The 15485-nt window shown below is 41.4% G+C and overlaps 2 protein-coding genes across 3 annotated transcripts in view; both read right to left on the reverse strand.

The window, feature by feature from the left end:
- The window catches only part of LOC116979607 (aldo-keto reductase family 1 member A1-A-like), a 95910-nt gene extending 89112 nt beyond the window's left edge, over positions 1-6798 (reverse strand). For both annotated transcript variants that reach the window (XM_033031225.1, XM_033031205.1), the window contains exon 1: positions 6666-6798. The gene's annotated coding sequence lies outside the window, so the exon portion shown is untranslated. The remainder of the gene's footprint in view (positions 1-6665) is intronic.
- The window catches only part of dnajb5 (DnaJ heat shock protein family (Hsp40) member B5), a 42316-nt gene extending 27797 nt beyond the window's left edge, over positions 1-14519 (reverse strand). The window contains 6 exon segments of the mRNA XM_033031180.1: positions 6666-6866; positions 6868-7181; positions 7184-7222; positions 7225-7275; positions 13964-14224; positions 14426-14519. Coding sequence (XP_032887071.1) covers positions 6666-6866; positions 6868-7181; positions 7184-7222; positions 7225-7275; positions 13964-14174 — 816 coding nt within the window. The 5' untranslated portion in view covers positions 14175-14224; positions 14426-14519.
- Positions 14520-15485: the final 966 nt, after the last annotated feature.

Here is a 15485-nt window from a genome sequence, read left to right on the forward strand (position 1 = left end):
ACTGCTGCACTGTGTGTTCACTCTGATGTGAAGTTCCACAGAGATCAGATTGTTATTCCAGAATCACCTACTAGAATTTAAATTCTCCAATTTCCTTGATGACATTTCAAAACACTCTTGGCCACTGAATACTATCTTTATAATTCAACCGTGATATTTTAAGGGTCGACGAAATGGAGATGTTGGGGAAGTGGTTAGGATGTAGCTAGCTAGACATAAGATTGTAGAGCATGAAACATGTGTTGTTAGCATCAGAATATTTGTGCATAAAAATGGTAAATAAAAATCATTTCAATTTCAGATAGGCTAAGCCGGGGTGAAAACACAAAATAGCTGTGAATATTTTTATGACGTGAAAGATTTGATATCGCGGTTAGCCTAGTATTACTAGAAGATCAAATCTGTAAACATTCTGGTGTCAATGTGAATTTTTTTGAGAAGGGAAATAAATGGAAATCTTAATAAAGTTACAGAAATTGAAGCCAGGGTTATAATTGATGGTTTGGTTTTGATCCAAATCCATTGTTTAAATCGATGAACAGTGATTCAAAGGACTGAATGTCAGACATGCGATTTATAAAATATAAATATATTGAGATAGGTGACGGAGAAGCCGACCACCATGGAAATGAGGGAAGAAAAGAGGGGAATCTAGTATAGAATATAAGATCTTTGATAACAGTGCAATTACAGATCTATTGGTTGAGATTCTTTGACTAGAAATGGATAAGACTGGCACAACACTGAGAAAATTGGTGAGAGAAAATAGTGATGAATATGGGAGGCAGTTAGGTGGTTAACTTGATCACAGTAAATGCCATTATCATATTGGTTCATAAATATGGATGAAAATAGAAAAAGCATGAGATGTTGCAGAAACCAATGTTCAATGACTGGAAGGAAGGAATGTACAAAAGAAAACTTGAATTGCACCTGCCATAGCTATCACAAAAGGAACTCTATTGACAACTGTATGTTATTGGTATTGCTTTTTAGGAGCTAAGATTAGTCATATCTGGTACAAGATTTGTGTGATCATTTTTTAACATTACAATGAGCAGAATCAAGATGGTTTTGGATGGTGGCTCCAAGGAAACTGCTGACATTCAGTTACCCCTGGATAAGTCAGACCCATTCTCATGCAAGCCTACTGCAAGTCCAGTATGTGCTGAATCTTCTTGGTTCTTGGTTTCTTGATATTCTCCAAAATATTCCAAATGGAATTTAAACTGGAGGTGGTGAAGGGAGGACTTAAGCCAGAAAGGGTTATTGGGAAGAAAGAGCTACTTTAAATTTAGTTGCATCTGGTTGGGTAACTATAGTTGGGTGGAGATTATTCCATGCTTTAATTGTGCGGGGGAAGAACGAATTGCTGTATACATCTGTCTTTGTAGCTGGGATCACAAATTGGATCGAATGCCCTCGTCTGCTCCTAATTGGTTTGGGTTTGGTGTAGGTCTTGTAGTCTATGTCGAGCTGACCATTTAACATTTTGTAAAAACAGGTCAAACGGTGAGCTTCACGTCTGTCTTGGAGAGGGTTCCACCCCAGAGAATTCAGAAGTTTGGTGACACTCGCTTCTCTCTCATAGGTGTTAGTAACAAATCGAGCTGCCTGTCTTATCTTATGATAAATCTTAGTGCATCTGTCACTTTGCTCCATGCATGGATTCCTTAGCATTATGCCAGCCAAATCTTGCATTGAAATGCAACCTTATTGATTTGAATGAGGATTCTCTGTTGTATGGATTTGAGGGGAAAAAACCGAAAGATTACGTTTAAAAAAAATCCTATTTAAATGTATTTTAATACATTCAATTGTGTTTAAAATTAATTTAAATTTGAAATATAATTTAAGTAACATGAATGCATTTAAAATTTCTCCAATATCAAGGAAACTTAAAGATTTTATAGACTCTGGCAGAAGGTAAACCATACTTCCCATCATAGGATCTCAGGGTGGTCTGGGCAATGTCTCAGACGTTTCTGCCCGAGGTTTTTCTCATGGCATTAGGCTTCACTTTGCAAGATACCACCTGATTCAGGGAGTAGAAAATTGAACCATTTAGCTCTGTCCTGGATATATGGATGGGCAGATTAAATCCAGCTTGGTTTAGCCCTTTAATCATATTTGAAGAAAGGGCATTTGCAAAAGCAAACCAACCCATAATTCCCTGGACATGGTTAATTTAGCAGTAAATTCTTTCAAAGTACCCATATTTCATTACTTTGTTTCTCGACATCAAATCATTTGCCAGTACAAATTCTATGTTATAACTAGACTAAGTGGGACCTGTTGGGTCCCAGTCACACAGGAGGCCTGGTCCTCCAACGCAACCCATTCCCCAACGCAATATTCCACCACTCACCCATAGCCCCTAACTGTGCTGACACTGTTCATTTCCCCTCATCTCCGAGCACTCCCTCCCCCTCCTCTTCATGTGCAGGAGGGGAGTGGGGGGGGGGGGGGGGGGGGGAGATGGGAGGGGAGGAGGGGTGAGTGCGGACGGGGAGGTGTAGAGGGTGGTGTGGGAGGGGGTGTGTGTGGGGGGAAGGGCGTGTGTGTGTGGGAGGCGGGTGGGTATTGGCGGGGGTTTGTGTGTCTGGGCAGGGGTGTGCGGGCGGAGGGGTTGTGGAGGGAGGGGTGTGTGAGCGGGGGATTGTGTGGACGGGGGGGTGGTGGGGTTGGAGCGTGTTGTGGTTGCTGGGAGGTTGTGGGGGAGGGGTGTGTGGGCGGGGGGTGGGTTAGAAACATAGAAATAGGTGCAGGAGTAGGCCATTCGGCCCTTCGAGCCTGCACCGCCATTCAATATGATCATGGCTGATCATCCAACCAGTATCCTGTACCTGCCTTCTCTCCATACCCCCTGATCCCTTTAGCCACAAGGCACATCTAATCTCCCTCTAAAATATAGCCAATGAACTGGCCTCAACTACACTTCTGTGGCAGAGAATTCCAGAGATCACCACTCTCTGTGTGAAAAATGTTTTCTAATCTCGGTCCTAAAAGATTTCCCCCTTATCCTTAAACTGTGACCCCTTGTTCTGGACTTCCCCAACATCGGAACAATCTTCTGCTCTAGCCTGTCCAACCCTTAAGAACTTGTAAGTTTCTATAAGATCCCCCCTCAATCTTCTAAATTCTAGCGAGTACAAGCCGAGTCTATCCAGTCTTTCTTCATATGAAAGTCCTGACGTCCCAGGAATCAGTCTGGTGAACCTTCTCTGTACTCCCTCTACGGCAAAAATGTCTTTCCTCAGATTAGGAGATCTAAACTGTACGCAATACTCCAGGTGTGGTCTCACCAAGACCCTGTACAACTGCAGTAGAACCTCCCTGCTCCTATACTCAAATCCTTTTGCTATGAATGCTAACATACCATTCGCTTTCTTCACTGCCTGCGGCAACTGCATGCCTACTTTCAATGACTGGTGTACCATGACACCCAGGTCTCGTTGCATCTCCCCTTTTCCTAATCGGCCACCATTCAGATAAGTCTACTTTCCTGTTTTTGCCACCAAAGTGGATAACCTCACATTTATCCACATTATACTGCATCTGCCATGCATTTGCCCACTCACCCAGCCTATCCAAGTCACCTTGCAGCCTCCTAGCATCCTCCTCACAGCTAACACTGCCCCCCCAGCTTCGTGTCATCCGCAAACTTGGAGATGTTGCATTCAATTCCATCGTCCAAATAATTAATATATATTGTAAATAGCTGGGGTCCCAGCACTGAGCCTTGCGGTTCCCCACTAGTCACTGCTCTTTGCTTCCTGTCTGCCAGCCAGTTCTCTATCCACATCAATACTGAACCCCCAATACCATGTGCTTTAATTTTCCTTAAGTACTCTGGGATGCAGCATATCCAGCCCTGGGGATTTATCGGCCTTTAATCCATTCAATTTACCCAACACCACTTCCCGGCTAACCTGGATTTCACTCAGTTCCTCCATCTCATTTGACCCCCGGTCCCCTGCTATTTCCGGCAGATTATTTATGTCTTCCTTAGTGAAGACAGAACCAACCTACATTTGTTTTAACTAATCTTTTTCTCTTCACATATCTATAAGATGTTAGACTAACTGGTCTGTAATTCCCCGTTTTCTCTCTCCCCCCCTTTTTAAAAAGTGGAGTTACATTAGCTATCCTCCAATCCTCAGGAACTACTCCAGAATCTAAAGAGTTTTGAAAAATTATCACTAATGCATCCACTATTTCTGGGGCTACTTCCTTAAGTACTCTGGGATGCAGAGTATCTGGCCCTGGGGATTTATCGGCCTTTAATCCATTCAATTTACCTAACACCACTTCCCGGCTAACCTGGATTGCACTCAGTTCCTCCATCTCATTTGACCCCCGGTCCCCTGCTATTTCCGGCAGATTATTTATATCTTCCTTAGTGAAGACAGAACCAAAGTAATTATTCAATTGGTCTGCCATGTCCTTGTCCACATGATCAATTCACCTGTTTCTGACTGCAAGGGACGTACATTTGTTTTAACTAATCTTTTTCTCTTCACATATCTATAAAAACTTTTGCAGTCAGTTTTTATGTTCCCTGCCAGTTTTCTTTCATAATCTATTTTCCCTTTCCTAATTAAGCCCTTTGTCCTCCTCTGCTGGACTCTGAATTTCTCCGAGTCCTCTGGTAGGCTGCTTTTTCTGGCTAATTTGTATGCTTCATCTTTTGTTTTGATACTATCCCTGATTTCCCTGTTATCCACGGATGCACTACCTTCCCTGATTTATTCTTTTGCCAAACTGGGATGAACAATTGTTGTAGTTCATCCATGCAGTCTTTAAATGCCTTCCATTGCATATCCACCGTCAACCCTTTAAGAATCAATTGCCAGTCTATCTTGGCCAATTCACGTCTCATACCCTCAAAGTTACCTTTCTTTAAGTTCAGAACCCTTGTTTCTGAATTAATTATGTCACTCTCCATCCTAATGAAGAACTCAACCATATTATGGTCACTCTTGCCCAAGGGGCCACGCACAACAAGACTGCTAACTAACCCTTCCTCATTACTCAATACCCAGTCTAGAATAGCCTGCTCTCTCGTTGGTTCCTCTACATGTTGGTCTAGAAAACTATCCCGCATACATTCCAAGAAATCCTCTTCCTTAGCACCCCTGCCAATTAGATTCACCCAATCTATATGTAGATTGAAGTCACCCATTATAACTGTTTTACCTTTGTTGCACGCATTTCTAATTTCCTGTTTGATGCCATCCCCAACTCCACTACTACTGTTAGGTGGCCTGTACACAACTCCCACTAGCGTTTTCTGACCTTTAGTGTTTCGCAGCTCTACCCATATCGATTCCACATCCTCCAAGCTAATGTCCTTCCTTTCTATTGCGTTAATCTCCTCTCTAACCAGCAACGCTACCCCACCTACTTTTCCTTTTTGTCTATCCCTCCTGAATATTGAATATCCCTGGATGTTCAGCTCCCAGCCTTGGTCAACCTGGAGCCATGTCTCCGTGATCCCAACTATATCATAGTCATTAATAGCTATCTGCACATTCAACTCATCCACCTTATTACGAATGCTCCTTGTATTGAGACACAAAGCCTTCAGGCTTGTTTTTACAACACCCTTACCCCTTATACAATTATGTTGAAAAGTGGTCCTTTTTGATTTTTGCCCTGGATCTGTCTGCCTGCCACATTTCACCTTGCTACCTATTGCTTCTACCCTCATTTTACACCCCTCTGTCTCTCCGCTCACTCATTTAAGAAACCCTTTCCCTTTAACTCCATCCTCAACTATCCCATTTGACACCCCCCTTGTGTGTGTGAGGGGTGTGTGGGCGGGGGGTGTGTGGGAGGGGGGGAATTTGAGGGCGGGGGGATGTGTGAGGGCGGGTGTGTGTGTGGGCAGGGGGTTGGGTGTGTGTGGGCAGGGGGTTGGGTGTGTGTGGGCAGGGGGTTGGGTGTGTGTGGGCAGGGGGTTGGGTGTGTGTGGGCGGGGGGTGGGGGGGTGTGAGTGAACTGGAGAAAAATCGTAGCGCTATCACAAACTGTTTTTGCGCAAATAGAAAGACCGCCAAACCGGAAGATAACAAGATCAGTTTTAGTTATATATAAATATCATAGAACAGTATTGCACAAGAACTGGTCCTTTGGCTTCCAATACCGGTGCCAAACATGATGCCAAGACCACTCTTATCTGCCCTCGTTCTTATTGGCCTCATTCTAATTTTATCATATTTCCCAGGGATGTGTGGGCAGATAGGTCATTGATTCAAAACATTTTTATTTACAGACAATACTGCCCTGTCTAAATATTTCCTGCACTTATGTTTTTCCACATATACGGCGTCATCTGTTATTACATTTACGTTTTAAGTATGCACTGTGCGTAGAACTAAATCTTATTTGTTATGAAAAATGAAATTACACAGACTCCAAGAATTTTTACCAACCAGGAGCAAAATTGAACCCAGTATGGTTCAATAGGTTTCATAGGTGTGAGAAGCTTATCAGTTTGTATTTTACATTTTTCTTTAAATTAAAACACTAACTCATTTACATGGCACACAAAGATGCATTATATTACCCTGAAGCTATCTTCTATACCAAGGTCAAAATATGCTGTTGAAAGTAGTCTCAAAATTTTAAACTGTTTTAAAAAGCAAGTTCTGTTTACCTACCTCTCTAAGAGTAATCTTGGCGACATAAACTACATTGGATCCATCTCTCTTGAAATGAAGATGAGGTTTATCTTTCAGAATAAAAACTATATCAGCTGGGATGTTGGTTGCTGTTTCATCACCCTCCCGAGGGAATGTGATTTTTGTGCCCTCTTTCCAACCTCTTTTAATAACAACATTCAGAATCTTGTCCTCAGTCCTTGTGGTTTGGCCCATCTGGGTTCAATCGTCTACGTGTGATCTTCATTCTTTTGGTACAACCATGATAGATTTCTTCAAGAGATACTCTAAGTTCATGAATTACTGGAGGATCCTGCACCTTCCGTCGAGTATGGAGAGAGTCTGGATGCCGTCGATTAAATCCATTCATTCCATTAAATCCAAAATGGTTAAATTCATTGAAAGGATCATGATCATCATCGTCATCAATGTCCATGTCTTCATGTACAAAGCCATTTGCCATTCTATTGGAACGTCCATGAGTACCAAAGAAAATATCAAAAGGACTTGATCCCCAAAGAAGGAAGCAAAGGTAGCATGTGGATCACCGTGGAACGGTAATGGAACGTGCTACCAGGGCCACCGGCAGAAGCTCCTCCAGCTTTCAGACCTATAAAATTAATAAGATGAACAAATTATGATTATTCATAGAATGTGTTCATAGTCCATATTAATTAAAAACATTACAATATAGAATATGAAGCGGCAACAGTCTATTTGAAAATTTACTAATATGACAATCATAAAATGCATCTTTTTATTGGTTCATCCTAACTATATAATATATGTTGTGGGAAGGAACCGCAGATGGTGGTTTAAACCGAAGATAGATATAAATTGCTGGGAGTAACTCAGCGGGACATGCAGCATCAGGATAGAAAGAATGGGAGAAGTTTCAGGTCGAGACCCTTCAGACTGAGTCAGGGTAGAGGGAGATACAGAGATCAGGAAGTGTAAGGTGTGGAAACGAGACAAAGGGGATGGAGATCAAGGAAAATGTAGACTAGATCATTGTTAGCTTGAAGTAACAACAAAGCAAACAGAGATAAAATGTAAACACGGACAGTCAGACCAGTCGGAGAACTGGGACGGGGAAGGATGGAGAGAGAGGGTAGGCAAGGGTTACTTGAAGTTAGAGAAGTCAATATTCATACCACTGGGATGTCCGCTGACCAAGTCAAATATTGCATTTGGAAAGCAGTGACAGGATTGGTCAAAGTCAACATGGATTTATGGAGGGAATTCATGCTTGACTAATTTTCTGGGATTTTTTAAGGATGTAACAAGTAAAATGGATATGGGAGACCCAGTAGATGTGGTGTATCTGGACTTTCAAAAAGCCTTTGACAAAGTCCCATACAAGAGATTGGTGTGCAAAATTAGAGCACATGGTATGGGGGGTAGGGAATATAGACAGAGAACTGGTTGGCAGACAGGAAGCAAAGAGTAGGAATTAACGGGACCTTTTCAGAATGGCAGGCAGTGACTAGTGGGGTACCACAAGGCTCAGTGCTGCGACCCCGGTTATTTACAATATATATTAACGATTTAGATGAGGGAATTAAATGTAACATCTCCAAGTTTGCAGGTGACATAAAGCTGGGTGGCAGTGTGAGTTGCGAGGAGGATGCCATGAGGCTGCAGAATGACTTGGATAGGTTGGGTGAGTGGGCAGAGGCATGGCAAATGCAGTATAATGTGGAAAAATGTGAGGTGGCAAGAATAGGAAGACAGATTATTATCTGAATGGTGTCAGATTAAGAAAAGGTGAGGTGCAACGAGACCTGGGTGTCTTTGTACACCAGTCACGGAAAGTAAGCATTACTGCAGGCAGTGAAGAAGCTAATGGCATGTTGGTCTTCATTGCGAGAGGGTTTGAGTTTAGGAGCAAGGAGGTCCTACTGCAGTTGTACAGGGCCCTGATGAGACCACACTTGGAGTATTGTGTGCAGTTTTGGTCTCCTGATTTGAGGAAGGACATTATTGCGATTGAGGGAGTGCAGCATAGGTTCACGAGGTTAATTCCTGGGGTGGCAGGACTGACATATGATGAAAGAATGGGTCGACTGGGCTTGTATTCACTGGAATTTAGAAAGATGAGGGGGGATCTTATAGAAACATATAAAATTCTAAGGGATTGGACAGGCTGGATGCAAGAAAAATGTTCCTGATGCTGGGTGAGTCCAGAACCAGGGGTCACAGTTTAAGAATAAGAGGTAGGCCATTTAGGACTGAGATGAGGAACAACTTTTCACCCAGAATTGTGAATCTGTGGAATTATCTGCCACAGATGGCAGCAGAGGCCAATTCACTGGATGTTTTCAAGAGTGAGATTTAGCTCTTAGGGCTAAAGGAATCAAGGGATATGTGGAAAAAGTAGGAACGGGGTATTGATTTTGGATGATCAGCCATTGTCATATTGAATGACGGTGCTGGCTCAAAGGGCAGAATGGCCTACTCCTGCATCTATTTCTGTTTCTATGAGGTGTTGTTCCTCCAATTTGCGCTGGGCTAGGATAGAAAGGTCAGTGTGGGAGGGGGGAGTTAAAGTGTTTAGCAACCGGGAGTTCAGATAGGTTTAGGCGGACTAGTCTGAAGAAGGGTCTCTACCTGAAACATTACCCATTCCTTCTCTGCAGAGACGCTGCCTGCCCCGCTGAGTTACTCCAGCTTTTTGTGTCTACTAAATTTTTACCTATTCCCTCAAACCATCATATGTTTCTTTGTAGTCTGTGCGCTTTTTTTTTTTTTTTAATAACTTAGTTTCCTTACTTTCTTTACATCATCAGCAAATCTAGCAGCCATTTCCGATGTCCAGTTATTTGCATAAACAGTTTAATCACTGGGGCCCCAGCACTGATCTCTCTGCCCAGGAAAGATCATTTATTGGGTTTCAGCAACTAAGTTACAGAGAAAGGTTGAACAAGTTAGGTCTTTATTCTTTGGAGCGCAGAAGGTTAAGGGGGGACTTGATAGAGGTCTTTAAAATGATGAGAGGGATAGACAGAGTTGACGTGGATAAGCTTTTCCCACTGAGAGTAGGGAAGATTCAAACAAGAGGACATGACTTGAGAATTAAGGGACAGAAGTTTAGGGGGTAACATTAGGGGAACTTCTTTACTCAGAGAGTGGTAGCTGTGTGGAATGAGCTTCCAGTGAAGGTGGTGGAGGCAGGTTCGATTTTATCATTTAAAAATAAATTGGATAGTTATATGGACGGGAAAGGAATGGAGGGTTATGGTCTGAGTGCAGGTAGATGGGACTAGGGGAGAATACGTATTCGGCACGGACTAGAAGGGCCGAGATGGCCTGTTTCCGTGCTGTAATTGTTATATGGTTATTTATGGCTAATCGGTTTCTTATCGGCTAGCCATTCTTCATATGTTACCTCCCTCCAACCATTTTCATTTTCTTACACTAGCCTTTGATACGAAACCTTGTCAAGTGTGTTCACAATCTAAGTATAATACATCGACTGGTTCCCCAATAGCCACTGCAAATGTTACCTTCTTCAAATAACTCTATAAATTGGTTAAACATGATTTCTGCAAGGTCCAACTGCTCTTACATTTCATGAGGAAAATGAAAAAAATTGCCAGTTTGAAAACCACTTCTGCAGCCAACGGGTGTTGCTATTATATAGCAGCCTTTTTATGAACTGGTTTATGGGTTGCTGGGTTTCGTCAAATCAAATGAGTTCCTGTGAGAGTACATGTATCTGTCTAATTAATATCCCCTGTGAATTATTTAGGCTCACCAAATTAAGCAGAACAATACATATCAGGAAGCTATAGCCATCTCCATTGAACATAAAGATAAACTTCAAAGCAAATACGATTTTTAGTCATGGCCATTTGGATAACTTCTACATCACATCTACTTTACTTCACTGCCTTTCATTCTTTGTCAATCACGTCAGAAGAAGCTGTGTAGGCAGAGTTCTGGCTAACCGCTAAAGTGGAGGGAACTTCATAGGAAACAATACTATTTGTATTGCACCTACTTGACATGATATTTGAATAATTTGCATATTTTAACTGCATTCACGAAAGCACAAGAAAGTAGGAATAGGAGAAGGTTATCAGACGCCTTCAAGCCAAGCCCATCATTTTATATGATCATGGCTTATCTACACTGGCCTCAATCCTACTATTGCTCAATCCATTAATATTTACCCTAAATACCTCTCACGAACCAGCTTCCACCACCTACTGCGACAGAGAATTCCAGAGATTCACTAGGCATTGCAGAAAGAAATGTATCTGTACCCTAAATGACCGACCCCCTATCTTATGTATGCTCAGAAGGTCAAACTCTAAGACATCATCGACTCAATCACTGGAGTCTTCCCCTCAATATCCATGAGGCTGAAATCTTCTACCGAACATGCACCTTGCACTAAACATTATTCCCTTATCATGTATCTGTACACTGTGAATGACTCGATTGTAATCATGCATTGTCTTTCTGCTGACTGGTTAGCATGCAAGAAAAGCTTCGCACTGTGCCTCAGTACACATGACATTAAACTAAACTGATACCACCAACTGAGAATTGATAACATCTGCTGCACCATACTGCCCTAGACCGTTTTCCATAGGTCGGGTGTCACCTATCGGTGAAGGCAGATTAAATTCACTAAGGCCTTCAATGTGGCAGACAAACATTTAGTCAAATGAGGAAATGAATATTTGAAGGTTAAGACTTTAGACCTAGCATAAATCTCACGGTCTATTGTGCAGATTGCTGCCCTTCTAGGTTTTCTGAGGTTTGGAGTACCTACAACATGCATCTAAAAGCACTGCAAAAATACCAACAGCACACTCTCTGCAAATTCATCCAAATTATCTGGAAGGATAATTGAGTCATCATCATCCTTTCCCAGCCAACATCTGCAGCAATGTAGCCTGGTTACAGTATTCGCATGCCTAATACCAGACTCCCAAAACAGACACACTACCCCGAGCTGTTGTGAGAAGACATTACTAGATGGGACTATGAAATGGATTGAAAAAGTTGCTCAAAGTCTTCTTGAACAAATATAACATTGCAACCGCTGGTCCATGACCGTTCAAAGTGGAGAATAAGCATTCAAGATGGTATTGAGAAGGCCATGCATCAGTACATCACGAAACATGTAAGTGATGGAAGGCGAGCGCTACCTCGTAAACTATTTGTCTCACATTTATGGAAACTTAAACTCTGATAAACTGGTGCTTTAAGGGTTTTGATCTGGTTAAGATTGTTGGATGTACACATGTTACCTAAATATACTTTAATTTGAATTATTTTTACACTGTCAAACAAGATGAGACCTAAACATTTTGGTCCCTGACTCACACTCTGGAGCCCTGGTTCCCATAACTTTAGCCACATAGCCGATCCACGACTAATGAGGATTTAGCATCCAAATCGATGAGTTAAATTGTCATGCTTTACGAACAATTAGATAACATATTATTGCAGGGTTGTTGCACTCGTAACAAAGTATTGGGAACTTCCGGAAATCACGTTCCAATTGAAAGAGAGAAACTGCTGGAAACACACAGTAAGCCAGGCAACAACTCAGACCACAAATGTTAACTGTTGCCAGCAATTTTTACATCAGATTTCTTGCATCTGCAGATTTTTTCATCTTCATCACCTTCTGATTTGTTGGTTGTAATCTAGGTATTACACAAACTAAAATGGAAAATTGTAAACAATGCCAGATGTAAGAGTGAAAAACAGCCTCTTTTCAAAAGGGAAATGAGGAAAATACTTCCAGTGATCCTCTGGAGGGTTTCAAGTGGATCATAACTAACAAAACTCGCACAATGAAGAGAATATTGTTGGTAAATGATTTAATTCCCTTTTTCTAAATTGATTTTTTCCTACCTAATTTTCTTGACATTTATGACAAATGCAATGAATATTAACAACATTAATTTTTTTTATGTAATCCAAATGTCAGCATTTGCCTCATTTTTGTAATGAAGAATCAAAGCTCTTCAAGCTGATGGGTAGCAGAAGTTTAAATTCCTTCTGCAAATGACAACCCATGGAATCCAACTGGTAACAGGAAATGTATTCCTGTTTCAATTTTATCAGTTTTCTTTAACATCTTGAAAACTCCAACTCCAAGTTAACATTCTAAAATTCCAACAAATACAGCTATAGTTCATGGACCTACTGATATTTTAATCCTTAGAGCCCAGATATTGCGCTGGAAAATTTATACTGTACTCCAAGTCCAATATATCCTTCCTAATGTTTGGTTGCAAAGCTATTCACAATCAGTATTTGTATTGGTTTATTATTATTACTACATGTACCATTTATGTGCTATCCAATCATTATATATGGTTACAATCAAGCCACACACATACAACAGGTAATGAAAAGAGAAAAATACAAGAGTGCAGAAGATAGTGTTACAACATTACTGTTATAGAGAAACTGTGTCACAGTGAGAGATTGGGACTACACCATCAGTATATGAGAGGACCCTTCAGTAGTCTGATAGCAATGGGGAAGGAGCTGTTCTTGAAGGCTAGCACATGCATTCAAGCTTTTGTATCTTCAGTCCAGTGGGAGAGGGAGAAGAGGGAGTCTACTCATTATTTTCTTCCAAAGGTTAGTCAACACCCTATATTCCTATTAATATATGCTTTCTGATGGAAAGTAATGGAGCATTAAATGATTGTATAGTAACAGTCGAAGGAAAAACTGGAGAGCATGCCAACACTGATTGATATATAGGAGGCTGCTTATAGAATAACCTCAACACATCATTGCCAAACACTTCCCTCAAACTTGTCAAATAGCTTATCTTGCTCTTTTCAAGTTAATTGGCAGCAACCCAGTACTGTACCTTCATCTTCGTTATTTGGAGTCATTACTACATATCAGTTACATTGAAACGCCTCTCGTCAATATTAAAGTGAATAACCATTAATATTAATATTGAATAACACAAAAAAAACAAAGTAAAATAAGTCAGATTAACAACTGCACTGGGCACTGTTTGTATCAACGGGCCCTTCAGTATTCTAAACTACTGTCACTGAAAACATTTGAGGTGGTCTTTGAATGCATACTTGAATTGATTTTAACATAGAGGGCTCATGACCCAGTGTTGGACGATGGATTCTATACGGTGCCCAACTGGCCGGTGTGGATGAGTTGAGCCGAACGGCTCGTTCCCATGCTGTACGATGACACGAATACATTCCACTTGCAAGCGATTGTAACACTTGCCTGTCACACACACACACACACACAAGGGCAAGAGACCAGCTCACTCCAAGGACACTCACCTTCTTCCCCACATTGATCGTAAATAGATCTCTTCTTGGGGTCGCTCAGCACCTCATAAGCTTCAGCTATCTCTTTGAATTTGTCCTCGGCGTTAGGATCCTTGTTTTTATCCGGATGAAACTTCAAGGCCATTTTTCTATAAGCTTTTTTAATTTCATCGTCACTGGCTTCAGTGTTGATGCCAAGAATGTTATAATAATTTTTACCCATGATTTTTCGGCAGTGTTGATCTGAAAGCCCAGCAGAGAGAAGCGATTTTGCTGAAACGATTAAAAAAAAAACATAATTGCACACATTTCCACTTAATTATAGCAAAGATGCATCATCGTCTCTGAAAGGAAACAAGCCAGTTTTATGTGAAAATAAACATTCATCAACCTCAGTCGCGATACATGCAAAATGCGCATAAAAATGTCATCTTGATTTAAAATATTTCAGGTGCAAACCATGACAATTATTACCGTTAATGTATTTTTATCTTGTCCACTTTAAGCCACACGTCAACTGAAACTACACTGTGGTGCTGACTAACTTGCTAGCTGCTGCGGCGCCGGTTGGAGCGTAATGAAGGCCCCGCCCACCCCACACGATGATTGGCCAGTTTGTACTATCGCCGCCCTGCTATTGGTTGTATTTGTAAATCCTGCCGGACAACACGCTGGTCCGCGGTGCTGATTGGTGAGCGCTGATGCCGATCGTCAGGTATTTTAAAAGGATCCCAGCCAACAAGTTGGGGTGGTCTGGCGGCCGCGAGCGGTGACTCATGCGATGGAATTAGAGAGGGGGCGTGGGGACCGGCGGAGAAGCTTCGAGAACCGTTCGGCAACGGAAGTTAACAATGCATCCGGTGGAGTCGACTCGCCTGGGAAATGGGAATGGACGTGACAGGTGGGAGAAGATTTATGTTGAGGTGATTTATGGTCGATGGACACAAAGTGCTGGAGTAACTCAGCGGGGCAGGAAGCATCTCTGGAGAGAAGGTGTGGGTGACATTTCGCGTCGAGACCCTTCTTCGACCCGGTTGGATTGAACGGAGTATCCCTCTGTGTCTCACGGTTTACATTGATTAGCAATCCAATGTTACAACATTTTGACATTTAAAAAATCAAGTCTGCAATTTATCCCATCAGATAAAGCATAAAAATAAGTTTAATTTGACACCTAATTCACTTTCATATCTTCAGCATCAAAATAGGTCATGGCCATTTTCATACTCTGAAATTAGCATCTTGTTCCCTATTGCTTTTCCATTGACTTAACTCAAAAGCTGTGATCGAGGAAAGTCAAAAGCTCATAACTTTCTTAAAAATTAAGAGAACTGAATGAAATTTTCAGTTATTATAGATTGAAACATTCTGAAACAAATATGAAACAATTTTACTTGGATGACCTGAAATTAAAGCATATAATTAGTTAGTTACCTAATTGTAGCTAATTACAAAATTAAATTACTAGATCTAAACATCTATCCATGTTTTAAGAAAAGGTAGGTATATTACAAAACTTACCTTCAGCAGCGCT

The sequence above is a fragment of the Amblyraja radiata genome, chromosome 1, assembly GCF_010909765.2.
Source record: "Amblyraja radiata isolate CabotCenter1 chromosome 1, sAmbRad1.1.pri, whole genome shotgun sequence".
In the NCBI taxonomy this organism is placed as follows: Eukaryota; Metazoa; Chordata; class Chondrichthyes; order Rajiformes; family Rajidae; genus Amblyraja; species Amblyraja radiata.